General features: G+C 44.0%; 1 protein-coding gene across 3 annotated transcripts in view; it reads right to left on the reverse strand.

The window, feature by feature from the left end:
* col25a1 (collagen type XXV alpha 1 chain) overlaps positions 1 to 22,285 on the reverse strand; it is a 143,766-nt gene that overhangs the window by 45,278 nt on the left and 76,203 nt on the right. For all 3 annotated transcript variants that reach the window (XM_029251623.1, XM_029251622.1, XM_029251621.1), the window contains exons 3-6: positions 20,919 to 20,963; positions 16,499 to 16,506; positions 4,106 to 4,132; positions 1,608 to 1,634 (exon numbers count right to left, since the gene is read on the reverse strand). In XM_029251623.1, the coding sequence (XP_029107456.1) occupies positions 1,608 to 1,634; positions 4,106 to 4,132; positions 16,499 to 16,506; positions 20,919 to 20,963 (107 nt within the window). The remainder of the gene's footprint in view (positions 1 to 1,607; positions 1,635 to 4,105; positions 4,133 to 16,498; positions 16,507 to 20,918; positions 20,964 to 22,285) is intronic.

Consider the following 22,285-nt stretch of genomic DNA (forward strand, 5'->3'; position numbering starts at 1 on the left):
ACAGTGAACGTCAGGCACTGTTTATTTATTCTGGGCAACAGATGAGGAGCAGCCGAAGTTCTTCTCTCATCTACCTTGCAGCATTCAAGATAAATTGTTTAGCTGCACAGTAGATGACTTTATTTCCTGGGGAAGATGGAGCGCTAATCCCAGAAACATAACCTGAGCAGGAACGTGGCCCCATCCTGAGCACATGAACTCATCTGAAGAGTCAAGAATGGTCTGCCAAGACTTACTCTCATGTTCTGCCTTGGGTAGAGCAACCTGTCTTTTCTGAGCATCCCAGAATGGTGTCCAAACCCCCATGATGTCCCAGTTCCACTACAAACACATGAGAAGTTTATGCACTTGAGTGAAGAATGTGCCATAAGTGTATAAAGACCGGAGTTCTGTCTTATTAGCCTGAGATGGAGAACAAAATCTCTCAGCAAGAGATTAAATTTCCTCTTAGGGAATGTCGGCATGCTCAAGCCGGGATGTCTAAATGTGGACTTTCAGATCAGACAGCACCATCAGACATGATTAAGAGCAGTCCTGGTGGTCTTACAGCTCAAGAAACCCCCACAGTCTGTCTTTGTCATTTGGCCATTGCATGGCCCCAAGTCTCAGAAGAAGATCAAATAGAGGCACTCCTGCAGATCCTACCTCAGATCTACCCAGGATGAGGGATGCAAAGGAGGTAATGAGCCTTCTCTTCAGCAGAGACATTTCATTTCAAATCATGGTTATAAAATGTGGCTAGTTAATGCTATAACGTCCAGTGAAAGTTGTTTGTTGCAGCATTTCTACATCAGAGGCAACCAAATTGGTCTGAATCCCAACTTTACACTTGAGAAAATCGAATGGAGAGTTGTGTGCTATGGAAATGAGATTAACAAGGTGATTTTTACATATTTTCTGCCAGACAAAATGACGGTCTTTGGTTTTGGATAGATACCTTTGAGAGGCCAGTTTCTCAAGGTCTGTCATACGCTGACAACTTGAGTTCATTTCCCTGTTTGGTCACAGCTGGTCAGAAACATATTACATTTTGAAAAAATCATTACATTTTTATAATGAAAAATGCTGTAAATATGGCCAGACTGAAGTGAGACAAATATATTCCTGCATTTCTGAAGGGTTAGAAAAGTGGAGGCTCAAAATATGTTCATCAGCAAAGTAAAATTTCCCATCTGCATGTTGGATTTCTCCTTCCAGAGCATCTGTGCAACTCTTCTAAGGAGACTTCTGATCAAATGTTGGCCAGAATGAACAAAAAAGTTTAATCAATGTAAAATTGTGGTAGGGTCTATTAATCATATGATCAAAATCTCAAACCTGGATGAAGGTATCCCCTAAGAGGTTGAAAACAAACAGAACTAACATAGCCGATATAAATAAACTAGCGGGGCAACATCAGTTTTGATGACGTTTGGCTATTTTTTTTTTACTTCCACTTCTAACCCATTTATAGGATGGAAGCACTCCTTGCACCCTGTTAAATAAACTGAAGAGTATCTCCAGAACATGCTGCATTTCACACATGCCAGAAGCGGTCACATAGACCAAGATGGTCACATTGATCAGTTGAGCACACAGAGAAGCAGCGGTTGAGGTGGGGCACATACCCGCGGGCCCTGGTCACCCTGATCCCCCTGCAAAGGAGAGGAAAAGCCCTGTTAAACACTGGAATCAAATAGATCCTTGCGGGACAGGCTGTGGAGCCCTAATTCAAAACACATTGATGATGGAAAAAGGATTACAGGCAGCCTCAGAAATTCATTGCGGTTGAAAGTAAAATCAGTTATAATAACAGAATGATGTGGAGGAGGGGGTGTGATATTTGTATTCAGTGTTTGGGTCGTGGGGTGGCACAGAAACAGCAGCACAACTTTGAAAGCTAAGCTAAGGGAAGGCAGGGTAAAGTAGGACAAAGCAGGTTAGGGCAGGATAAGGTAGGTGAAGGCAGGGTAAAGTCTGGTAAAGCAGAGTGAAGCAGCAAAAGAGATGGTAAAGCAAGGAAAGGTGAGGCAGTGTAAGATAGAGTAAAGTAGAGTAAGGCAGTATAAAGCCAGGTGACCTGTGTATTTGAAGCATATTGCGCTTTGCAAATTCAAATCCAAAAACAGCTCAGGGTTCACACAGTAATGGTAATGAGATGTTCAGTCCTGGTCCACAGAGACACCCTACTGTGTGGCTTTTGTTTTAACTCATCATGTCTAATTTGCCTTGATAGAGCAGCTGATTGAATTAACTCCACAAAGTATGTTAAACCAAGTTAAGTACACACACATTTTCTGAACTGCTTGTCCCATACGGGGTTGCGGGGAACCGGAGCCTAACCCGACAACTCAGGGCGTAAGGTTGGAGGGGGAGGGGACACACCCAGGACGGGACCTCAGTCCGTCGCAAGGCACCCCAAGCGGGACTCAAACCCCAGACCCACCGAAGAGCAGGACCCGGTCCAACCCACTGCGCCACCACGCCCCCCTCAAGTTAAGTACCCAAAGTCAATTACTAAGGTCAGCTGAGACAACAGGAAGTTATAAGAACTATTTTACTCAGCTCAGGTGACTGCATGCATAAACAGACTGATTAATCCAGGAGGCAACAACAGGAGCTGTGAAAGCCCATAAACTAATCCATCCCGGAGTTACCGACCATAGACAATGAGTAAGAAACCAGAGCATCTCACTGCTGGAGTTATGACAAGCAGGAGGGAGCCTAGGTGCATGATCCTTCTAAGATCTTGCCTCAGCTATTTACGAGAAACCAAAACACGTCTCAGCTAGACTGGCACGTCAACAGACGGAGGTTTCATCTGTCGTGTGGTGGAGGCGTGCGGGGTTGAGGGGCGGGCGGATCCTCAGATGCGGTCAAAGTTACAACAAACATGGCGTGGCAATGGCTGCAGTTAGACCACCAAATGAAACTGTATGCGAGTTTATTCATTTTGGCAACTGTCAATTATCTACTTGTGCGGAGAAAACAGCTCTGAACCCAGCTTTTGGGAGGGAAAATGGAACTAAATCCTGCTGTGGTGCAAACATGTCTAAAGTTACCAGTTTTAAGGTTTGGGGAGCTGACTTTGATTTCCAGAGCCCGAGGGAGGTGAGGATTTGTTGATTTAGAGGTCTGGAAAATGCTAAGAAGGTCTGAGAAACTGATGGACTATAAACGGATGAGAGCGCTCATCAGAGGAAATTCAACTAATCTAATCACAGAAAAGTGTCCAATTTCATTTCTAGTGAGTACTAAAAATTAGCGGGAGGAGTCGTAATTAGCGTGTCTCCATGTCCCTTCAAAGACGAAGACTACGAGATAAACAGCAAACCACGGCTGGATGGGTGGTGAGGACAGCAAGCAACCAGCAAGCTGAGATGTTTGGCGTATGACCAGCTTGCATCTGCAAAGACATGGCTTTGTGCTCAAACTGTTTTTGAACTTGCAGTTATTGAGTTTTGTGCTGTGATCATACAGTATTGCTTGTAATTTCTAGATCTGGAGCCTCAGTGAGAACACGGATCACCAATGTAAGGATAAAGGAGAAAAACTGCCATTTTCATGCAAAGCAAAAGTGAAATGTCAAGTATAAATACATATATTTTGTTTTAACACTTTAGAACTTTTTTAAGTGGAGCACATCTGTAGCAACTGGTCTATAATTCACAGACAATCACTTATTGATAGTATTTTGTTGCGTTTAAAAGCTCTTCAACCAGGCCTTATGTTTTTAGACATTCATGCTGTGAACCCTGGCTTTGCAAGAAGATGTGGGCATTTAAAAATTCAGAAATGGAACTTGAGGTTAAAAGGACTTCACACTCAAGTGGGATTTGCAGAATACCACGCAAAATACATTTTTTTATAGAGCTAAATCATTTTTTAAAGAGCAGTCTGATTAGGAGCACAGTCAAGGCATGAACGCAGTGTTTTGACCATAGAGTTTAGAATCAGAACGGGTGCAAAAGAGTGAGTCTGCAGTCATGTCAAGCCAAGACTTCCTGCAGTATGGTTTGCATTAGCACTGATGACTGGGAACACGCACACACAGACATGTACACACACAGAGGTGGCAGCAGGACACGACATGATAAATAGGTTAATAAAATACAAACATATTTACCTTGTCACCTTTCGGGCCAGGAGGACCCTTGGAAGAGGGATAAAATAACAAAAGAGGTGATAAAATCAGGGACACGGTCAAATAGCAAACACATAAAGAATAAAATGTCACTGATCTCACTGATGTGTGTATGATGCATTGGAGTGTTGAAATCTCAACCAGACACCTGTGGATAAAAACCCATTTCTGGATCTGGACACAAAATGCAACAAGGTTTCAATCCACATTGTCCTATACATAATGTAGGGATATTTGGAAACAAGGGCAGCACAGTGGTGCAGGGGGTAGCTTTGTCGCCTGGAATCTCCTGGGATGTAGGTTTAGCCTTGAGTATGAATCGCTTCAGACTGTGTGGAGTTTGTGTTGCTTTCCCTAAAGGTGTGCTGGCTTCCTCCCACAGTCCAAGTGCATGTGTTTCAGAAGAATGGGTGAAATAAGTCTAAATTGTCCTCGGTGTGTGTGTGTGTGTGTGTGTGTGTGTGTGTGTGTGTGTGTGTGTGTGTGTGATGGACAGGTGTCTTGTCCAGGGTGTTACCTGCCTCACACCCTGTGCTTCTAGGATAGGTTCTGGACCACTGCGACCCTCCATTGGACAAGAAATCATTGGGAATGGGTGGTTGGAACCATTAAGCTGTGTGTTTTCACTGGGAATTGAATCGAATCACAGAAATGTAATTTCCCTGAGGTCTGGCTGTTTTCCAGATGATAACGAAGGAAATACTGAAAAAATTCAGCCTTCCTTCACATGTGAAAATAATGAGATTATTAGGAAATTAAGAATGCAGCAGGTCACGTGTGGTGACTCACCTACGTGTCCTGTTTTCGCCAGACTGAAGAGGAAATCACCTGCGCTGTACTTGCGGTGATACACATCCTACTGCAAGTTACAGCGCAAACTGAGACTGACGTTCCCCCAATAGACCAAGAGCCAGACATCAAACTGGGGCTACTGAAGTAGACAGGGCACCAGCCCACAGCCTGGCGGAGCTCCCTGCTGTCACAGCCCAATTTGCTGCTGACAAAGGACAGCTGCTTTAGAGATGGGCCGTGAAAACACAGAAGGGCCCCGGCGCAACACGGATCGCAACGACAAGCGCGAGGTCACATCCAGAGCTCCACGGGGATTAGCGACTATATGCAAATAGGTGGAAGCTAAAGGTCGAGGAGTGAAGGGTGAAGACTGATTCTGGGTGATGGCTTGACACCTGGAGGGGGCTCTACTGCCGGCACTCGTACCACAGATACCCGATACACGGATACCCGATCCAACGCCTGGTGACACCTGTTACCACAGCCTGGAATGTAAGCAAAGTTTTGGAAATAAGAAATTCTCCTTCAGGCAACTAAGAAACTCAGAGCAAAGTCATGAGCAGTACAAATGCATATATTCATTCTGAAATGCAGTGGTATGCACACATTTGCATGGCTGCGATTTGACAGGTTAAATACGGGAAAGCGCCACGTAAAGCGCTGCCAAAGCTGGAGGCACAAAGGGAAACAAGCATGATGAATATTCATTTGCCTCCCTTGCTTTTCTGCACCTACAAAGGCATCGCTGGTGAGAATATGCACACGGAGGACAGAGTGACTCTCAGTCAGACGGAGAGTAAACTAAGCAAGAAGGGAAAAACTCCGGTCTTCAGGATATATAACAAATATGACAGAGGGGGTACAGCCAGAAAGTCTTGGGGCTGAAACACAGCTAACCACCTCTTTTACGGCCCGCAAAATCTTGACGCTCTGCTAGGCGGCTACCGCCTTGGCTGAAGTGCAGAAGCAGGGGTGTTCACTGCCCTTGGAGCAGTAAGCACTTCACGAGCCTGCAATACACATTAGTTAAAGCTTCTGGGCTCCCATGGGTGAGAGCAGAAAAAATATGTTATTACCTTATATGACTTTATATTTCATTAAAACTGGATTGTTTCATAAATTGTGGCCCATAAAATGCCAACTGAAGGAAAAGTAAGGTCTTTATACCAAAATCTACATGTCCCCTTCTAAACCCATTCCCCACTCCCTACAGATGCACTGGCGCTCCATTTTATGGAGCACCATGAAACCCTCAGAGGAGCTGATAATCATTTACTTTTACAGTAACACAAAGCAGAAATTTGAGGATGCACTGGCATATTTAAGCTTATTTATTTGCTATTGTGCTTTACGATGCCATGGGAAAGATACGAGAGTGGAAAATTCTTAATTGGTAATGCACGGGGATGTGTTATTTCATGATGGCGTTCTCCACTTGTACAACTTTGTGTGAACTCTGAAACAGATAGACACCTGCTCAAGCCTCAGGCCCTGGACTTTCCTGCTTTGGGCCCGAGTTTTCCCCACTGATCCCTCCACGGTCGGCGTGGAGTTCTCTGCTCACTTTCTGGGCGTTCGAAAGGGCAACTGGAACGCTGCGGCCGACTGAAGTTAATGATCCGCACATCGAACACGTCCAAAACGCATTTCTGAAACAGCCCTACCGTGGAAAGAAGGGAAAAGAAAGCGAAGTGGATGTGGTAGGTTTCTGCAAAGAAAACAACAGCCCGTCATGCATTCTTAATTTTTCCCTGAAATGGCGCACGTGCCATCTGAAACTCCACATCCACTGGATAATAACCAGCAGCGTTGGTTAACAGCAGGAGCCAATCGCGGCAATGTTGGTGGTAGAACGAACACAATTATTGCTGTTATATACACTGTGCCTTAGGGAATGTATGATATTTTGCCTGGTCATTACAAAGCCCAAACAAAACCTGCATTCTGAAACTTAATGGAAGGCCTGAACAATTTCTTATGCTTTTTTTTTTTTTTATCCACCAGAGGACTGTTAACTTGGGCTGAAACACACTTCAGTTTGGATGTAATTTTCAAATAATTTGTGATCATATTTCAGGCCAGCTTCCTGTCATCTAAAAGTCTTAAAAGTAAATAAAAAGTTAAGTGCCTCTGAAAGCTTGTAGACTATTTATGATCTGATACGATTTTTCGGCTGAATCAAGCAAGCTGTTTGCTAATTAGCTGTTGCCGCTCGAGTAGTGATATTGCTGAAAACAGACATCAAACAGTTGTGAAAGACACTGAGTTATTGGAGGCATACAGTATATTATGTAGAAAACTTCATGAAATTTCTGGCATCAAAGAAAAAAGTGTTGTTTTTTTTTTTTTTAAACAATGTCCTACCAGGACACCCAAAATATATGAAACCGCACATTCAGCAAATGCACTAACTGATGGGTGGACCAACCCCATCTGCTGGTGTGATGGACCGTGGATTGTACCTTGCGGAACACTCAGACACCAAATTCTTCTCCAGCTCGGTACTCCAACATAGGATCTTCAGGCAGATGGGCTCTGAAACTAAATCGGACCTATTATTCACATGGCTAGAACTTGCAAAAAAAAAAAAAACAGAGGGGGCTCTACATTTACATTTATTCACTTAGCAGACACTTTTCTCCAAAGCAACTTCCAGTGGATACTATGTAGTGTTACCAGCCCACACACCTTATTCACCAAGGTGACTTACACTGCTGGATACACTACTTACAGTGGGCCACTCATCCATACATCAGTGAAATACAATCTCTCTGTGTCACTCACACACTATGGGGGGAGCCTGAAGAGCATGTCTTTGGACTGTGGGAGGAAACCAGAGCACCCGGAGGAAACCCACACAGACAGAACATGCAAACACCACACAGACTGAGCAGGGATTGAACCTACCTACTCTTGAACCATCCAGGCGCTGTGAGACAGCAGCACTACTTGCTGTGCCACTGTGCCACCGTGCCACCACAAAACAACCAAAGAACGGACACAAAGGTCCAAAACAGGGAACCTCAGGGAAACTGAATTTCTGTAATTTAGTTCAAATACCACTGAAAAACACATGTGAGTAAAACAAATAACTCTCATAATTATGAAAAAACATGAAATACGTCAAATGTATATTAAGGACATCTCTATGCTTAAGGTACTGCATTTACATTTATTTATTTAGCAGTAATTTAGCACTACTTACAATGGGTCACTCGTCCATACATCAGTGGAACACATTCTCTCTGTCTCTTACACACTGATGACAACCTAAATTGTGACGTTGGATCTCTTCAAACACAGAGCTTTGCACAACCCAAATATTTTGGCTTACAATACAATAAAAAATATAGGGAGCACAAAAAATGCTACTATCTGCACCCTTTCTTTGGACTCCTCAAGTGAAACCATAATACAACCTTGTCACATCAGACAGAAAATTTAGAAAGAGGTGTTCTAGCTAGTTTATCTCTTTGCACTGAACACCAGTTTCTTCAAGAGGAAGTGAGCGGACTGCACTTCGAGCCCCTTTATTAGCTCCTGCCTCGGACTCAAGGCCATGCTTTCGAGCTTTAATTCCCATTAGCGTTGACAGAGACTGTTTTCATGTGCAGAGCCCTGTAATCAGCAGGCGAGAATGCCAGGCCTGCTATTATCACTCCATATAAAACATCCATGCTGCAAAAACTGCTCACATACCGAGAAGGAACACACTCACTTCTACGACTGCCTCTCCCTTCAACAAAGGAGAGGTCAGTCTGCAAGGCTCCATATTTCAATCCCGTTCTTACTTTTTTCAGAAAATATGATTGACGAGTTCATGACAGCAAGCACTCTGCATCTGGAACGGAGAAGCTGGACGATTGCCACGAGTTTTACTGCTGTTGACACCAGAAAAATCATTTCAGTCAGAATTTGGCTGACAAAGCTGGTGAGTCCGGTCTCTTGGAGTAGTAAAATCCATTGCCTAAATGTGCACAGTGGACTGCAGGGGTGGGAATGAGCATAACAGCGTTTCCCTTGGAGAGCTGTGTCTCAAGGCCAGCTATGAAACAGTCTCCATCAGTACTTTTTATTAAAACAATAATAATGATGACAAAAGTATGATCAGCAACAGTCGGTGAAGGACGCAACCGCTGATGCGGAACCCGTTCTGTCCTGCTGGGGCCGGGCTCTGATATTCTGCCGGGTGGCATAATGATTGTTGTTTTACAGCCCCTTTTTATGCGCTTCTGCAGCAGACTGTGAAACAGCATTATGGGATATGTTAATGGATGAACATCAGGGGAGGCTCTGCTTCAGCAAGGATGGATGGGTGGTTATGAAACAGCTGTGAGAGTAGGGCTTATTTCAAGCGCAGTGGGCTTCAGCCACCGTGTCAAAGACGATCCTCAGAGCTCGGGTGTACCGTAATTCAGGGTGACCTAACCAGCACGAAGCACAGGGTGTCACTTGTTCCGTCCCCTTCCGTTGTGTGAAGACCCGGCCTCACAGTAGCATGAGGCTCTCGGTGTAAAAGAGAACCGTGTCTAGCCTAGGTGGCGAACACTCACCTGCTGGGGCTATGAACACTATGAACACTATGAACATGGCATTTAATGTAGCTGGCACCAATTCCTGGACAGGCTGCAACTACTCCTCTCTTAGGGACATGAAGGCACATTTCGGCCAGCCTTCTCTGCAGCGCAGCCTCTGACGCATGCAATCAATGTGTTGCACGGGCAAGCCGCCCCTTCGCTTTACTGTGTGTTACAAAGCACAATGTCGCAGGGCTTCCTTTGAACACTTATGAGAAAACATGGTCAGCCATGTTTGTGATTAAGCTCAGACCGGTTTACGAGAGCGCTTCGATTATTCAAATAAACAAAAATATTAAGCTAAAATGAAGCGGGGGGCCTTTCGATTAATAAAGTATTAATAATGATTTCACCAAGCAATTTATAACCACAGATATGAAGATACAGAGCGAGTTAAAGTATTTAATGATCCACTCGTCCAGAAAGGATGGATCTGTCATCTCTAAAGGGCTGCGGGGGAACATTTCACAAGGGAAACCAAGCGAGGAGAAGGATGCCAGTAATCAGAACAGCATGGGTAAGAAGTGACTACCACAAGTAGCTGGTTCCTGTCGAGGAATCCTGGAGCGGGGTGGGGCCGGAGTGAAAACCACAGTGGAAAACTGACTTGGGAATGGCATCTGTTTCCCATATCCCAAGTGTATCACAATTAGCCTGCCCCGAAATGACTTTAATATGGAGAATGTGTAAAGGGCTGTGTGCAAGAGGCCATATTATCATAAACCCCACCACCCTTGGGGCCCCTGTGACCGCCTGCTGGACTCATCAGCAGGGTCATTAGAGGCAGCGGTGGCAGATCTTGACTCTCGGGCCAAGTCTTGGCAACTCGATTAATCGTCTCACACCTCAGCATGCCCCCCGGATGATAGAAGCCTTGACCGCCGAGTTCTGATTCCAAAAATGAGAACTTTCTAAAATTTCTATCAGATGCGAGTGCCACTCTGCTGGATTCTGTCGAATTGTCAGCACGCTTAGGTCATTCCAGACACGCCAACATGCTCTGACAATCCAGTCTTCACCGAAAAGCTTCCGCTCTTTTCACAGGACAGTTAAGATCCTGCAGAGGTTTGCTGATGACTGGAGGACTGAAGCATGTCTCACTGTGACCACAGAGCCTCACGAGTCATTGTTTTGCTGAGTAATTGTGTTTTATCCATTTCTTGGTGTTGAGGAAAAATCTTGCCAACAATAAGCAATGCAGTTGGTTCTAACACAGAATGCTTACACTATTCCTCAGTAGACTTTGCTCCTGTAAACTAATCTACGTCAGCTTTTTCAGCCTCCTGCACACTCCATGTTCACTTTCTCTTTGTAAAGACGCAACACACTGCAGGACTCAGAGCTGCGACATAAAGTGGACAAGAAGGTCAAGCACTGTGGCGCCTGCACTGTCAAATGCTTCGATGCATTTCTTTTCCACTCGAGAATGGCTGACACCAGGGCATTGTGAGAGCACCTGCTACTTCCAGTCAATGGGCAATAAATCAGACGGGGCAGCCAGACAGAGTGGCGGGTCGCGGCAGAAACTCTACTCGGTGGTGCGGGACAACTGAAGCACTACAACAGCCACATGTGGACTGTGGTCTTTCTATCTATGGCAACCAGACCAAGACAAGCTCAACTCAGGCACTGTGTCCACAAGACCTCACTGTACCACACAAAGAACGAGGGGACCAGCAGGCTGCAATGACAGAGTGAAAAACACCAAGCTGACTTCCTGCAAAGATGTCTCCATGAACCTTCTCCTGAAGAACAGCCTAATACTGGTCCAGACACTGACTTCAGCAAGACTTCTGCTCTTGTGCTCTGCAACTCCTCTGCTCTTCCTTTGATATACCATTATACATTGGGGTCAGAATGTGGTCACCGTCCCGGTCCCAGAGCAGTTCTCTCCGATGTACTAACTTCAGAAACTTTTCAGGTATCATACATTTTTTACTGAAGAAATCAAGGATGAGCATCTCCCTCGAAAGTACAGCATCAGGTCCATCCATCCTGGGACCTAAGTTTCATAACGACCTGCTGCAAACACCTCACCTGCCAGTACTTATCTCCAAAGCTCCATCTCTCCCTGTGGCTACTGTCTGTTCCTCCACTCCTCAATGTCCTTCTGCACCTGCACACTTGTCCCACTTGGCTGCCCCCTTGGCTTCCCCCTTGCCCTGTAGCCTGCCCGGGGCACACACTCACATTTATCATAACGGTTTCCTCCTCGGTGCTTTGGTCTCCACCGGGTCACCTCTAATGCCAGGGCACTCGAGTAACCCAGAGTTAATCATTTATATGATGCAGGCTTAGTGCTGCTTGTATCTGACTGGCTGTTTTCAAGCAGTAACAGTTTCAGTGTCCAGTTTCAGGGTCCAGTTCAATTTTACTGAATTCCATAGGGCCTCTGTACTCTGTCCTGTTGATTATCCCTAATGATATTCCACAAACGTCCTTCCATTAATGTGAAACATCATACACCATGACTGTCTTAGGTCTAAAGAGACATCGTAGCCAAATAGCCAGGAGACACAGCAGCCCCTGTAAGAACCAACTGACTATCCATATGATGTCAAAGCTACAAGTTCCCTTTACATTCGCTACCTTTGCACTGCTCTTTCAAAATATATGTGTGTCAGACACAGAGCCACTGTATGACTAGTAGACCAGAATGACGTAAGAACTGTGATGATGTAATAAAAACCAATTTTAGAGGCAGATCTAGTGGGAATGATGCTGATGCTTGTTCTTTCCGCACGTTCTGTGTTAGTGAGAGAAAAAAGTGGTCACAAATGAAGTCATAAGACAATTGAAACATTTCTGTAATGCAGCACTTAATGTACCCCAGAGCCAAAATTTATGAGTCAACACAATCTGCACCATTAACGTTTTAATATTTGGATCCCTTAAATTAATGAAAACTAATTTTGGCTAGGAGAGGAGATTTTGCTTTTCTGTTCTTGTGTAGCTCTCCAACCCAGACCCGCATTTAGGACACCATACATCCATCCATCCATCCATCGTCAACAACCACTTGCCCCAAGCGCGGTCGTGGCTAGCTGGAGCTTTACCCAGCAACACAGGGAGCAAGGCTGAAGAAGGAGGGGACACACCCAGGATGGGACGCCAGTCTGTCGCAAGGCACCCCAAGCAGGGCTCATACCGTAGACCTGCCACATAGTGGGCACCAGCTAAACCCATTGCGTCACCACATCCCCCGTGACACCATAGATGAAAATCTGATATTATGCTATGTTTCTGCTCTGTGTACATATTCTACCAAGCTACAAATTTAAAAAACTAAACAAAAGCAAGTAATTTTTTCTGGCAGGGTCAAGAGCTAAGGGGTTTTGACTTTCTCACTCTTTGAGCCTCTTTGTATTCCAGTCCTAAATTGTCAGTTTTTAATTGTACACATTAAAATGGTTAAGTTTAACACTGACTCATCATGGCTTGTCTGCTATAAGTAAAACTGCACCCAAAGACTCAGAACTGCTCTTAAACCGGTAAATAGTTTCCGGATAATCTCTTGGACATGTTATCAGGTTGTAGAATCATGCTCCTGGAAGGAGTCCTGCTGCTGCAACCTTGAATTAGTTTTGAACCTTAAGGTTGTTCCAGTAAAAAAAAAAAAAAAAAAAACCCAACTGCACAAATACTGGAAGTATAAAATAATTGCTAACAGTGCCCCCATGGGCCTGGAGGTGCCCTGCAATCCATCATGATTAATACCAGGATATGGTGTATCAGACTTTCTTGAGACACCAATATTGTTCTATGAGAAATTGAACTAACAAAAAAACGAAGGGCCAGGTCAGTTGGGCCAGTCTTGATCCAGCTAGAGGTTGAGCCCATAAGAGAACAGCTAAATGCAGGTCTGGGTCGGAGGGCAGCACAGGAACAGAACTGATCAAAGTCCAGCTGTGGTATGTTTTATTAACAGGTGTGCTGCATTATACATGAAGCTCCCAAGCGTCACCCTGTGCCTCTAATCCCTTCAAGACAACTGCATAATTAATGCCTCACGACGGATCGTTCTCACCGACATTTCAGAATCCACACGTGCTCCCATCAAACGCTAAGAGTCTAAAGGAAGGGCACCATCCTGCTGTCTCCATGGCAGCACTTCAGAGTTACAGAACTCTGGAATGTTCTTTTTTCACCTGCTTTTTTTTTCAGAAATTGAATCAATGTTGTGTGAAATATTAAATATCTGACGGGAGCTGAGGTTAGCGTGTGGAAAAAGGAACATCATTTCGGCTTTTGACTTTTATGCATCAAGTTTTACGCATCACTTGTGCCAAATGGTGTACGTTCCCTGGGCTGCCGCTGTGGGCAGAGAGCAGCGATACTTACAAACACTCTGCACTTTGTTTCAGAAGAGGTGCTCCGGCAGCTCAACACACAAAGTCAACAAAGCAACATGAAAAAGGAAAGGAATGGAATCTTTATGCACAGCTTAGTAACATGATGCTTAAAAAACACCCCCCGGACATTATATAATAAGTGCCGCAGCTTTGCTTTGGTATACTTTGATGGCATCTGTGTTACTTCATATGTTCCCCTAATGAAATTGGATGAATTTAACTCTGCAAAGCTCATCACAACTGCTTAAAGCTGTCCCCTTCTGTACTGACCTCAGAGCCTGCTAAATGTTCACGTTCCCCTAAATATTGTATTATTCTACCGTGAAACTGCTGCTTAGGTTGTTCAAGTCACTACAGTCATTATAAATAAATAACCAAATAACTAAATAAATAAATAAATTTCACTCCAGGTGAGACAAGGAGGTATTGTACAATCATCACTGCTGTCTCCCACAGCATGCAGCTTCATTTATTTGAGTAAGTACCCTTTTACATGATTTTATAATCCCATTACAGACTAATATTGGGATTATAAAGGCCTGGAGACCAATTCAGTGTATGAATTGAAAGACTACATCAGTGTTCATTAAAATAATCTGGTAACATACATTTTACATTGAATTTCTCCTGAATATTTGCACAGATTTTTTAAATCTTCAAATATTGCTGTGTTTTTACTTTGGTATCCAGAGCATTGGCAGAACACATGAAAGACTGAGGCAAATAGTCCCAATAAGTACACGGGACTGAGACAGCCCACTCAGTTCCTACATAATAATTCCTACATTCCCCTATCGTTACGACAGATGTAACTATGATTCATTTACAGGATGTACAATAGTATTATGTCCCCTACTATTGGTTAAGTATAGTGGCACCATCATGCCTAGACTACTGCTGGCATGCTATAAATAATTAAAAAAAGTTTCCATAAAATCATTACAGATCTGTTTCCATTCAGAAACTTCTGAATTAATCTGAATTGTGCCTGCTCAATCATATAAAATGTTGCAAGGTTCACAGTCCTAACTTAGCCATTCATGGTTTACCACCATTTTACAATATATATTTACAGGCTGACTGCATAGGCTCGGAAGTAAGAAATGAAAGCAAAATGTCGTTTGCTTTTGCTGCCATTCAGAATCGTTGAATATTAATTTGAGACAGATTGTATGTGAATAATACTGTATGATGCAATTCCTATCCACCGTACATTTTGCCTCTACTCAAATCTTCTCAGCCAAATGATAAGGATTGAAACCATTATAATTAAAATGATCCAAAATTAAGCATCTAAATTATTCAACCCCTTACTCACCCACTGCGGCAGAACAGCTCACCCTGTGTATTGGATTTTTCCTGAGTGGGAGGAATTGTGGAAGAGGAACGCAGCAACCGAACCACTTTTTGTTTTGATTTTGAAAACGTGCCATGGGAAATAAGGGGGGAGGGACATTCTGTCTTGGTACATTTTGCAAAACTTTACAAAGACAAATTTAGATTTTTTTTTTATTCTGTTATTGAATGGAAATGTAATGAAATCAATTGGCTGTCAGAATATAAGAGTTATGCTGATTAGCTCCAGCATAACGACTGTAGAGCCCTTCCCACACTTTCAGAGCCAGAACCTTTAAAGGCGCATAGAGCACATAACCACGAGCAGCACTCTCCTCCAAGGGCTATATTCATAGACCCCTGGGATGAGCGGTGAGGGATGCTGAGCTTTACCGTGGTCCGGGCCCGGCTGGGGAGGGCACATACTTTGGACCACCTGCATTTATTTATGCACCAATCCCATCGGGAGGGTTGTGTTGGAGGTACAAGAAGGCAGAACGGATTAACTTCCTGCTTTTATGACTTTGGAGGCACACGCCATTATACCTATTTAATCGCACGCTCCTCAAACTCCATAAATTGTTTTAACAGAGCACAAATGGCCTGTTTGACCCCGCCAGTGGGCACGCCCCCCCATGCCACAGCAAATAGGCCCTTGGTAGTCATTCGCAGGCCTGTCTGCGCCCTCAGCTACCTACGGCTTTTCCATATGCTGCTCTGCACTGCTTTGTATCCCAATCTGTGATTTCCTTGGGTTTAATGAAGTGAGACTCTTCTTTAGTGGTGGGCCTGGCTACAAGTCTCTCTGTGTAATAAGTTTATTGAATTTTTTTTTCTTTTTAATGAGAAAACAGGCTTTCTATTGGGTCCGGAGTGGATAAAAAAAATGGATCATATAGTCAGATACTCGTTGCATCTAAGAGTTTCAGTAACCCAGATGAAAATAGTTTACACGAATGAGCAATGTCTGATATGTCATTACCTTTGTAAAAACACAAAGGGACTGCATTTTATAGTAGGTCAGATAAGTCTGGGATAAGATTGTGTTCAGTGGTTCAGACTAAAAAAGCACTTCATAACCTCTGGTTCTTTTTTTGTTGTTGAAGCGACTTTTTTCACGTTCGTGTTGACCTACGTCTTGTTGCATTTTGTACCTTTTTCTTCCTGGAAGCACATGATAACAAATAAGCGTGCATACACTTCCGGCTTCCTTGACTGTCTTTACTGTGTCAATTCATTTATTTCTGGTTGAGATTTTACCTTCCAAGACGAGTCATGCATGCGGCGGCTCGGTGCGGCCAGGCAGCCAGGGTACTTACAGGAGGTCCTTGAAGAGAACACAAAGACAAGGAGGAAAACAATGTTACATGTTTGCAAAAAATAAATCATTAATGACATATTCATCAGCCAAATGTTCAGAAGCACACGGAAAACAACCGGATTTCTAATAGCTTCTTTTGGCATTCTCTCACAGTGCCACTCTAAATATATGCCATCAACGAGGTCTAGCATACCTTTGGGGAGGAAAAAAGCCTAAATGCTTCCGGAAACCCAAGTTTCAAGGTCCCGAATTTAAAGACTGCTAGCGTTACATTTCCACTTAAGTACAAAATAACAGGAGTATTTATACCCGTGGCATTTAGGCTTGGCAATGTGACAAAATGCTCATCCCCTTCTCCTCTTACTGCTCTGTTTGCCAACAATGAGTCTCTCAGCGGTCGAATGACTCGCCTTCCGGAAGCATCCGCAGACGCCTTGTTACAAGGGCCCACAGCTTGTTAAAACTGTCACTTTTTTGCAAGGTGATACTCGCATACTTTTACGGTCACCCGCTCTCAGAGAAGCTGGTGTCGCGGTGCAGCAGGACATTATCAAAGGCTCTCCAAACCATTGTGGAGCATCAGACTCATTGGAGAAGCACAGCTGCTCTGCCTGAAACCAGTGTGGGTTTTTTTTACGAGGCCTTTTTGTGTGTTTCTGCGCACTTCTCAGTTAGGTAACGTGCAAATCAGTCTCGCAGCCGCCCCTTAAAGCCTGCTGCTTCCAGTACGACTGTTTTACAGTTTTTTTTTAAGAGAGACTACTTATTATAGTGTGGTATTTTGCTTGCTTCCTCATGCTGTCAGGACCTGGTACTCTGCATGTGACGCACACGCGAGAGGGAGGGACAGCTTTAATGAGCATGAAAGGAGGGTGGGACTTCACTCAGTGCCGACATAAATCTCATAAGCCCTCCTGCAGAACAATGGCAAACGTGAGAAAGTGGAATTAGCAGAGCTAAGTGTTCACACCCAGCACTGCTTGCATCTCCGTTCCTTTCGGGACATAAGAGTACAGCAGGAGGGGGTGTGGTGGCGCAGCGGGTTTGGCCGAGTCCTGCTCTCTGGTGGGTCTAGGGTTTCTTGGGGTGCCTTGTGACGGACTGGTGTCCCGTCCTGGGTGCGTCCCCTCCCCCTCCAGCCTTATGCCCTGTGTTGCCGGGTTAGGCTCGGCTTTATGTTTTTTACTGTACTTAAAGATGAAATCTGGGCCATTGTTCAATGGCAGTGAACCTGAGACACTCAGCCATTATGCATGCTCTGGCTTGGGAATTCAAAGAAATCTTTTTCAGAGCATTGGGTTCAAAACCGTCACACTAGTCAAAGAAATAGCATCTCTAGAGTGAATGTAGGCTGGGTTCTGTATCACAGATCTATCATATGACTGGGTCCACAGATGGCATCATGGTTAGGGTCATCACCCTACTGTCAAAAGACTTGGGGTTAAGATCCTGTGTACTCCCTTTATTCATGGTCTTCACCATTAATTTCTCAAGTAAAAATTATCCACCTCTGTAAATGGTAAGTCGCTATTAAACAAGTTAATGTATAAATCTCACATTATAAATCACTTCGAAGAAGGCTGCCAGACAAATGAAAAAAAAAGCATCCCTGATCTCACCATTTCGGTTCTCTGGCTGTTTGTCATTGGTCAGTTTTGGGTCTTCAGCCAATCACTTGACACCTCAGTGTCATCAAGATGCTTACGGGGATTTATGACCAGCTGCCCCCAGTCACATGACCAGAGTTTGCCATTATCACCTGCCAAAATGACAACAAGGTATGGCATTCCACTTCACACCGACAGCTGTGAGGCCTACAGAAACCGTATTTATTTCATTGCAAGCTCCACCCTTAATCCCTCTTGGTATTCGGTTATTTTTCCAAAGCTTGCAGGTTGCTGAAATTGCACAAATATTGGCATGGGCACATGCTGACCACCCATAGGCCTGCTCAGAGAAGAGTGTTGTCCAGCATGGCAACTGACCACCGTCAGACCAGCATGTGGTGGGTAGAACTGGTCGAACCAAACAAGTCTTCCTTTTCATCTGGTTCACTGAGAACATCAGTGTTCAGAGCCAGCACTTCATTTTTGGGTAAACACCTAAGGGTTTTACCTTCTTTCCCATCAGTCGGTTTGTTTCTCTGGGCCTGGTGGACCCAGATGAAAGCTCACCTTACTTTCTCAGATGGGCAGTCGATCTAACCACAATTTGGGCTCCTTCCTCACAATGGAAACTCTTCGTCCCTAAGAAAGGAGGCCTCGGGGCTCTGGCGGGCCCGTGTGAATGACCAAGGACCACGGATGAAAGGCATAGCCAGGGAAACAACTAACTTTCCTCCTCCTTGCTTTCATGTGCGTTGATAGATTGAGAGTAGAGTCTCTGCGTCTGCAGACCTGAATCCATTCGGAGTTTACAGACCAAAGGTATGCACCGTGCACTTTCATGTGGAGGGTGGGAAATTATTTATGAGGAACCCTGTAAAAGTTTTCCAAGTATATTTTTTACGCACGCGGACCACTGGAAAGGCGACTGTTAACTCAGCAGTTCCTGAACTCGCTTGTAGGTTGAACCACTGACCCAGAAATCGGTCCAGGTGCTGCAGGAATCGGCAAGAGGTGTTGCCGACACGCAGACCTGCAGCGGTTTGAAAGTATGGGGCTGGACACCTGTCTCCCGGCAGCGGGTGTTTATGAAGTAGGGGGTTGGGGGAGGGCGTCCAGAGCTGTCCCGTGCTCTTGGTCTCGGGCTTGCTACTTAGTGACTTCTGCGATCAGTACACATACTGCAGATCTGGCAGCCTTCCCCACGGGCTTGCGTCACGCTGCCTCTGGGATGAGGTTCTCATCCAGGCACAAAGAAAGTGATTGTTGTTTTTTTGTCATCATTTTCTTCACGCAGACAGTTCTGCACACTGTTCTTTTTCTCGCAGACAGTCTGTGAAACAGGGTGGGGAACAGCACGGGTCATTGTACACGACGCCAAGTTCATCGCTTGCGGAATACCATTAAACCGCGACATTACGCACTTTAACAACTCCGAGCTCCGCACCGATAAGCTTAATAAACTTGATCACGTTGATAAGAGTTCAAATGTACCCCAAAGTCTACCACTACGATGCAATTCATAGGGCTGCATTCAAAGTGGACAAGCATGTGGATGGTAGAAATTTTTCGCATTCTCTACTTGGACAAAAAGCTGCACATTGCGCTGTGTAAATAAGAGGTGATATGCCTGAAAACCAAACAGAGAGGTTCATATTGCTTTAGGGTCAAACTGAAAAAATGCGCTTTGGACCACAGGTAAGTTGCAAAAAATGCTGGGCTAAATCGACACAGAGGATCTACAGCATAAAAACTGGGGACTCCACCCCCTTTGTCACTACTGTGACGGTAAAGCTGCTTGGATCCCCTGTAACGCCAGTGCTGAATCTTCAAATCAGTTGCTGCTGCCTCTTGACTATAAACTTTTGCTGCTGTCATCCTGAACGCAGGAGCCGAGCACTTTTCGTTATTCCACTTTGCTCCTGTTTTCCCCCAGGGCTGGAATACCTTCCATCTGACAGGGCCAGAGCATACGCCCTGGCGATAGCAGGAGCGCACAACACATAGAACTAGATTTTGTTGGGCCTCGTGATCCATTATGGGAGCAATAGCTACTGTACTTATATGTTTTCCTACCATTAATTAATTTTCTGGTATTCCCTCTCCCAGCGCACAGCCGAAGGAAATAGAATGAATCAGGCTGCTGGGTCAGCCCACCACCGAGATGCTCTCCTGAGGCTGGTAACTGGACCGGACCGCAGCAGAGCACCCGCCCAAACAATCCGAATATGCTATACAAGTGGGCTGACCGTCTGTTCCTAAGATGAGTTAGTCGGAAAATCACGCTCATCTTCACGCACTTCATCAAGCTCAGTTCAGGTTCAGTTTCTACAACATCCTGAAGTCTTGACACTAAAGCAGAGAAATCCTTATGGGAAAGGGAAAAAAAAGTGTTTATATTGCATGCTCTTATGAATATTAAGGATTTTCACTATTTACCTGCACTGTTTGGAATAATATGCATTAGTTAAAACATAGATTTATGTTTGTGGGTTGCTGTTAAAAAGTAAAAAATAGGATAACTGTTGAGAACACGAGTCTTAACTAGTTTCAACATCCTTTGGTATATTAGGGATTTCAGTTGCTTACCTGCAATGTCTGGAACATTCTGCATTATTTGAAACACTGAATGACATTTACTAGTTACTATTTAAAGGTACCAAGTACAACAGTTTTTAAGATCACCAGTTTTAGTTTTCATTACCCACTTATTGGAGAAGAAATATATAGTATTTTGAAAAGGCATTTATTAATCAGCAGTCATATACTACCTTGGAATACATCAATAATTAAAACGTAGCGAAAAACTCTTACCAGGTTCACCATCTCTGCCTCGCCTTCCTCTCTTTCCTGGAGGGCCTGGAATTCAAAAAGAAAGTGATTACTATGTATATGTCAAGGCAGATATCAATCTTCTACATATTAATCTTTAAATTTTAAACTTTGGGTTCAAGGTATTGCTGCAGGAGTTAATCAAACCACAAAAACTGTATTTCCCCAAAAGTCAAGCTACACATTTTGCATATTGCATAACGTGGCATACAAATATTTCCCTTGTCTTTTTTTATAGTCACTGAGATATCCAAAGTTTTTCTGAGAATTGAAAGTTAAGGGAAAAAACTGAAAAGATGTGCTGAAAACACACAAGCATTGTTATAATTTATTGTTTTTTCAGGCTGAGTGAGACTTTTTCCTCTGCCGCTTGCTCTCTGTCAGCGATATCAATCTGTGTGCGCTCGGTTAGAGTGGAACAATTACGTGTGTTTTTGAGTTTTACAGTACTCGCTGAGAACCGGTGCTCTGAGCTCGTGGAGGACTTCAGATGTGGTTTGTAGGAAACCAATCACATCCGCTCGGTTTGCCGGAGATGAGGTACGCTGTGCTTGGTACAGCCCTGCGCTTTGCCAATTGAACACAAGACCCACTGTATTTTGCTGATTAATTCACATGACAAAACACAGCCAACACCAATATGTACACGGAAATCCACCTGTTTTGGTTACCTTGCCAATAAATTTATATATTTGTCATAATATATTGCCATGATCCCCACTTGGGCAAAATATTTTGATAATGGATGTGTGAACAATTTATAGATATACTTTATTCCTTACAAAATTTAACATATTGGCACATCCTTGTGTTGCTAATCTTATGTTTCATAGCTACTCAGTATCACCTCATAGAAATGGATAATCTCTAAATAAGATTAACAACTCATTAACAACTTATGTCTGACAACCAGAAGATCCATGCAACCTTTCTTTAATTGGATTACTTCTTACATAGAGGAAGAAAATTATATAAAGCTTATTATATTCAATGGATTCCCCTTAGCACCACTGACATTACCCAAACCTGGCTTCACCAGGAACAGTGAGAACAATCAATCCATACACCACCACTAAATGATGTTCCCCACACTGCTAGTGACCCTATTTCGCTCAGGATGACTCAAGTATGGATCAGTATTGTATTACTTTGAAGATTCCCTTATCCAAAGTGACTTACAGAATCTTAATAAATTTGAATATCAGTGGAATACATTACATAGATAATGTGTTTTTACTGTTTGCTTCGGGAGGGCATGGTGGTGGAGTGGGTTTGACCAGGTCCTGCTCTCTGGGGGGTCTGGGGTTCAAGTCCTTCTTGTGGTGCCTTGCGGCAGACTGGCATCCCAT

Source organism: Scleropages formosus, chromosome 5, assembly GCF_900964775.1.
Source record: "Scleropages formosus chromosome 5, fSclFor1.1, whole genome shotgun sequence".
NCBI lineage: Eukaryota > Metazoa > Chordata > Actinopteri > Osteoglossiformes > Osteoglossidae > Scleropages > Scleropages formosus.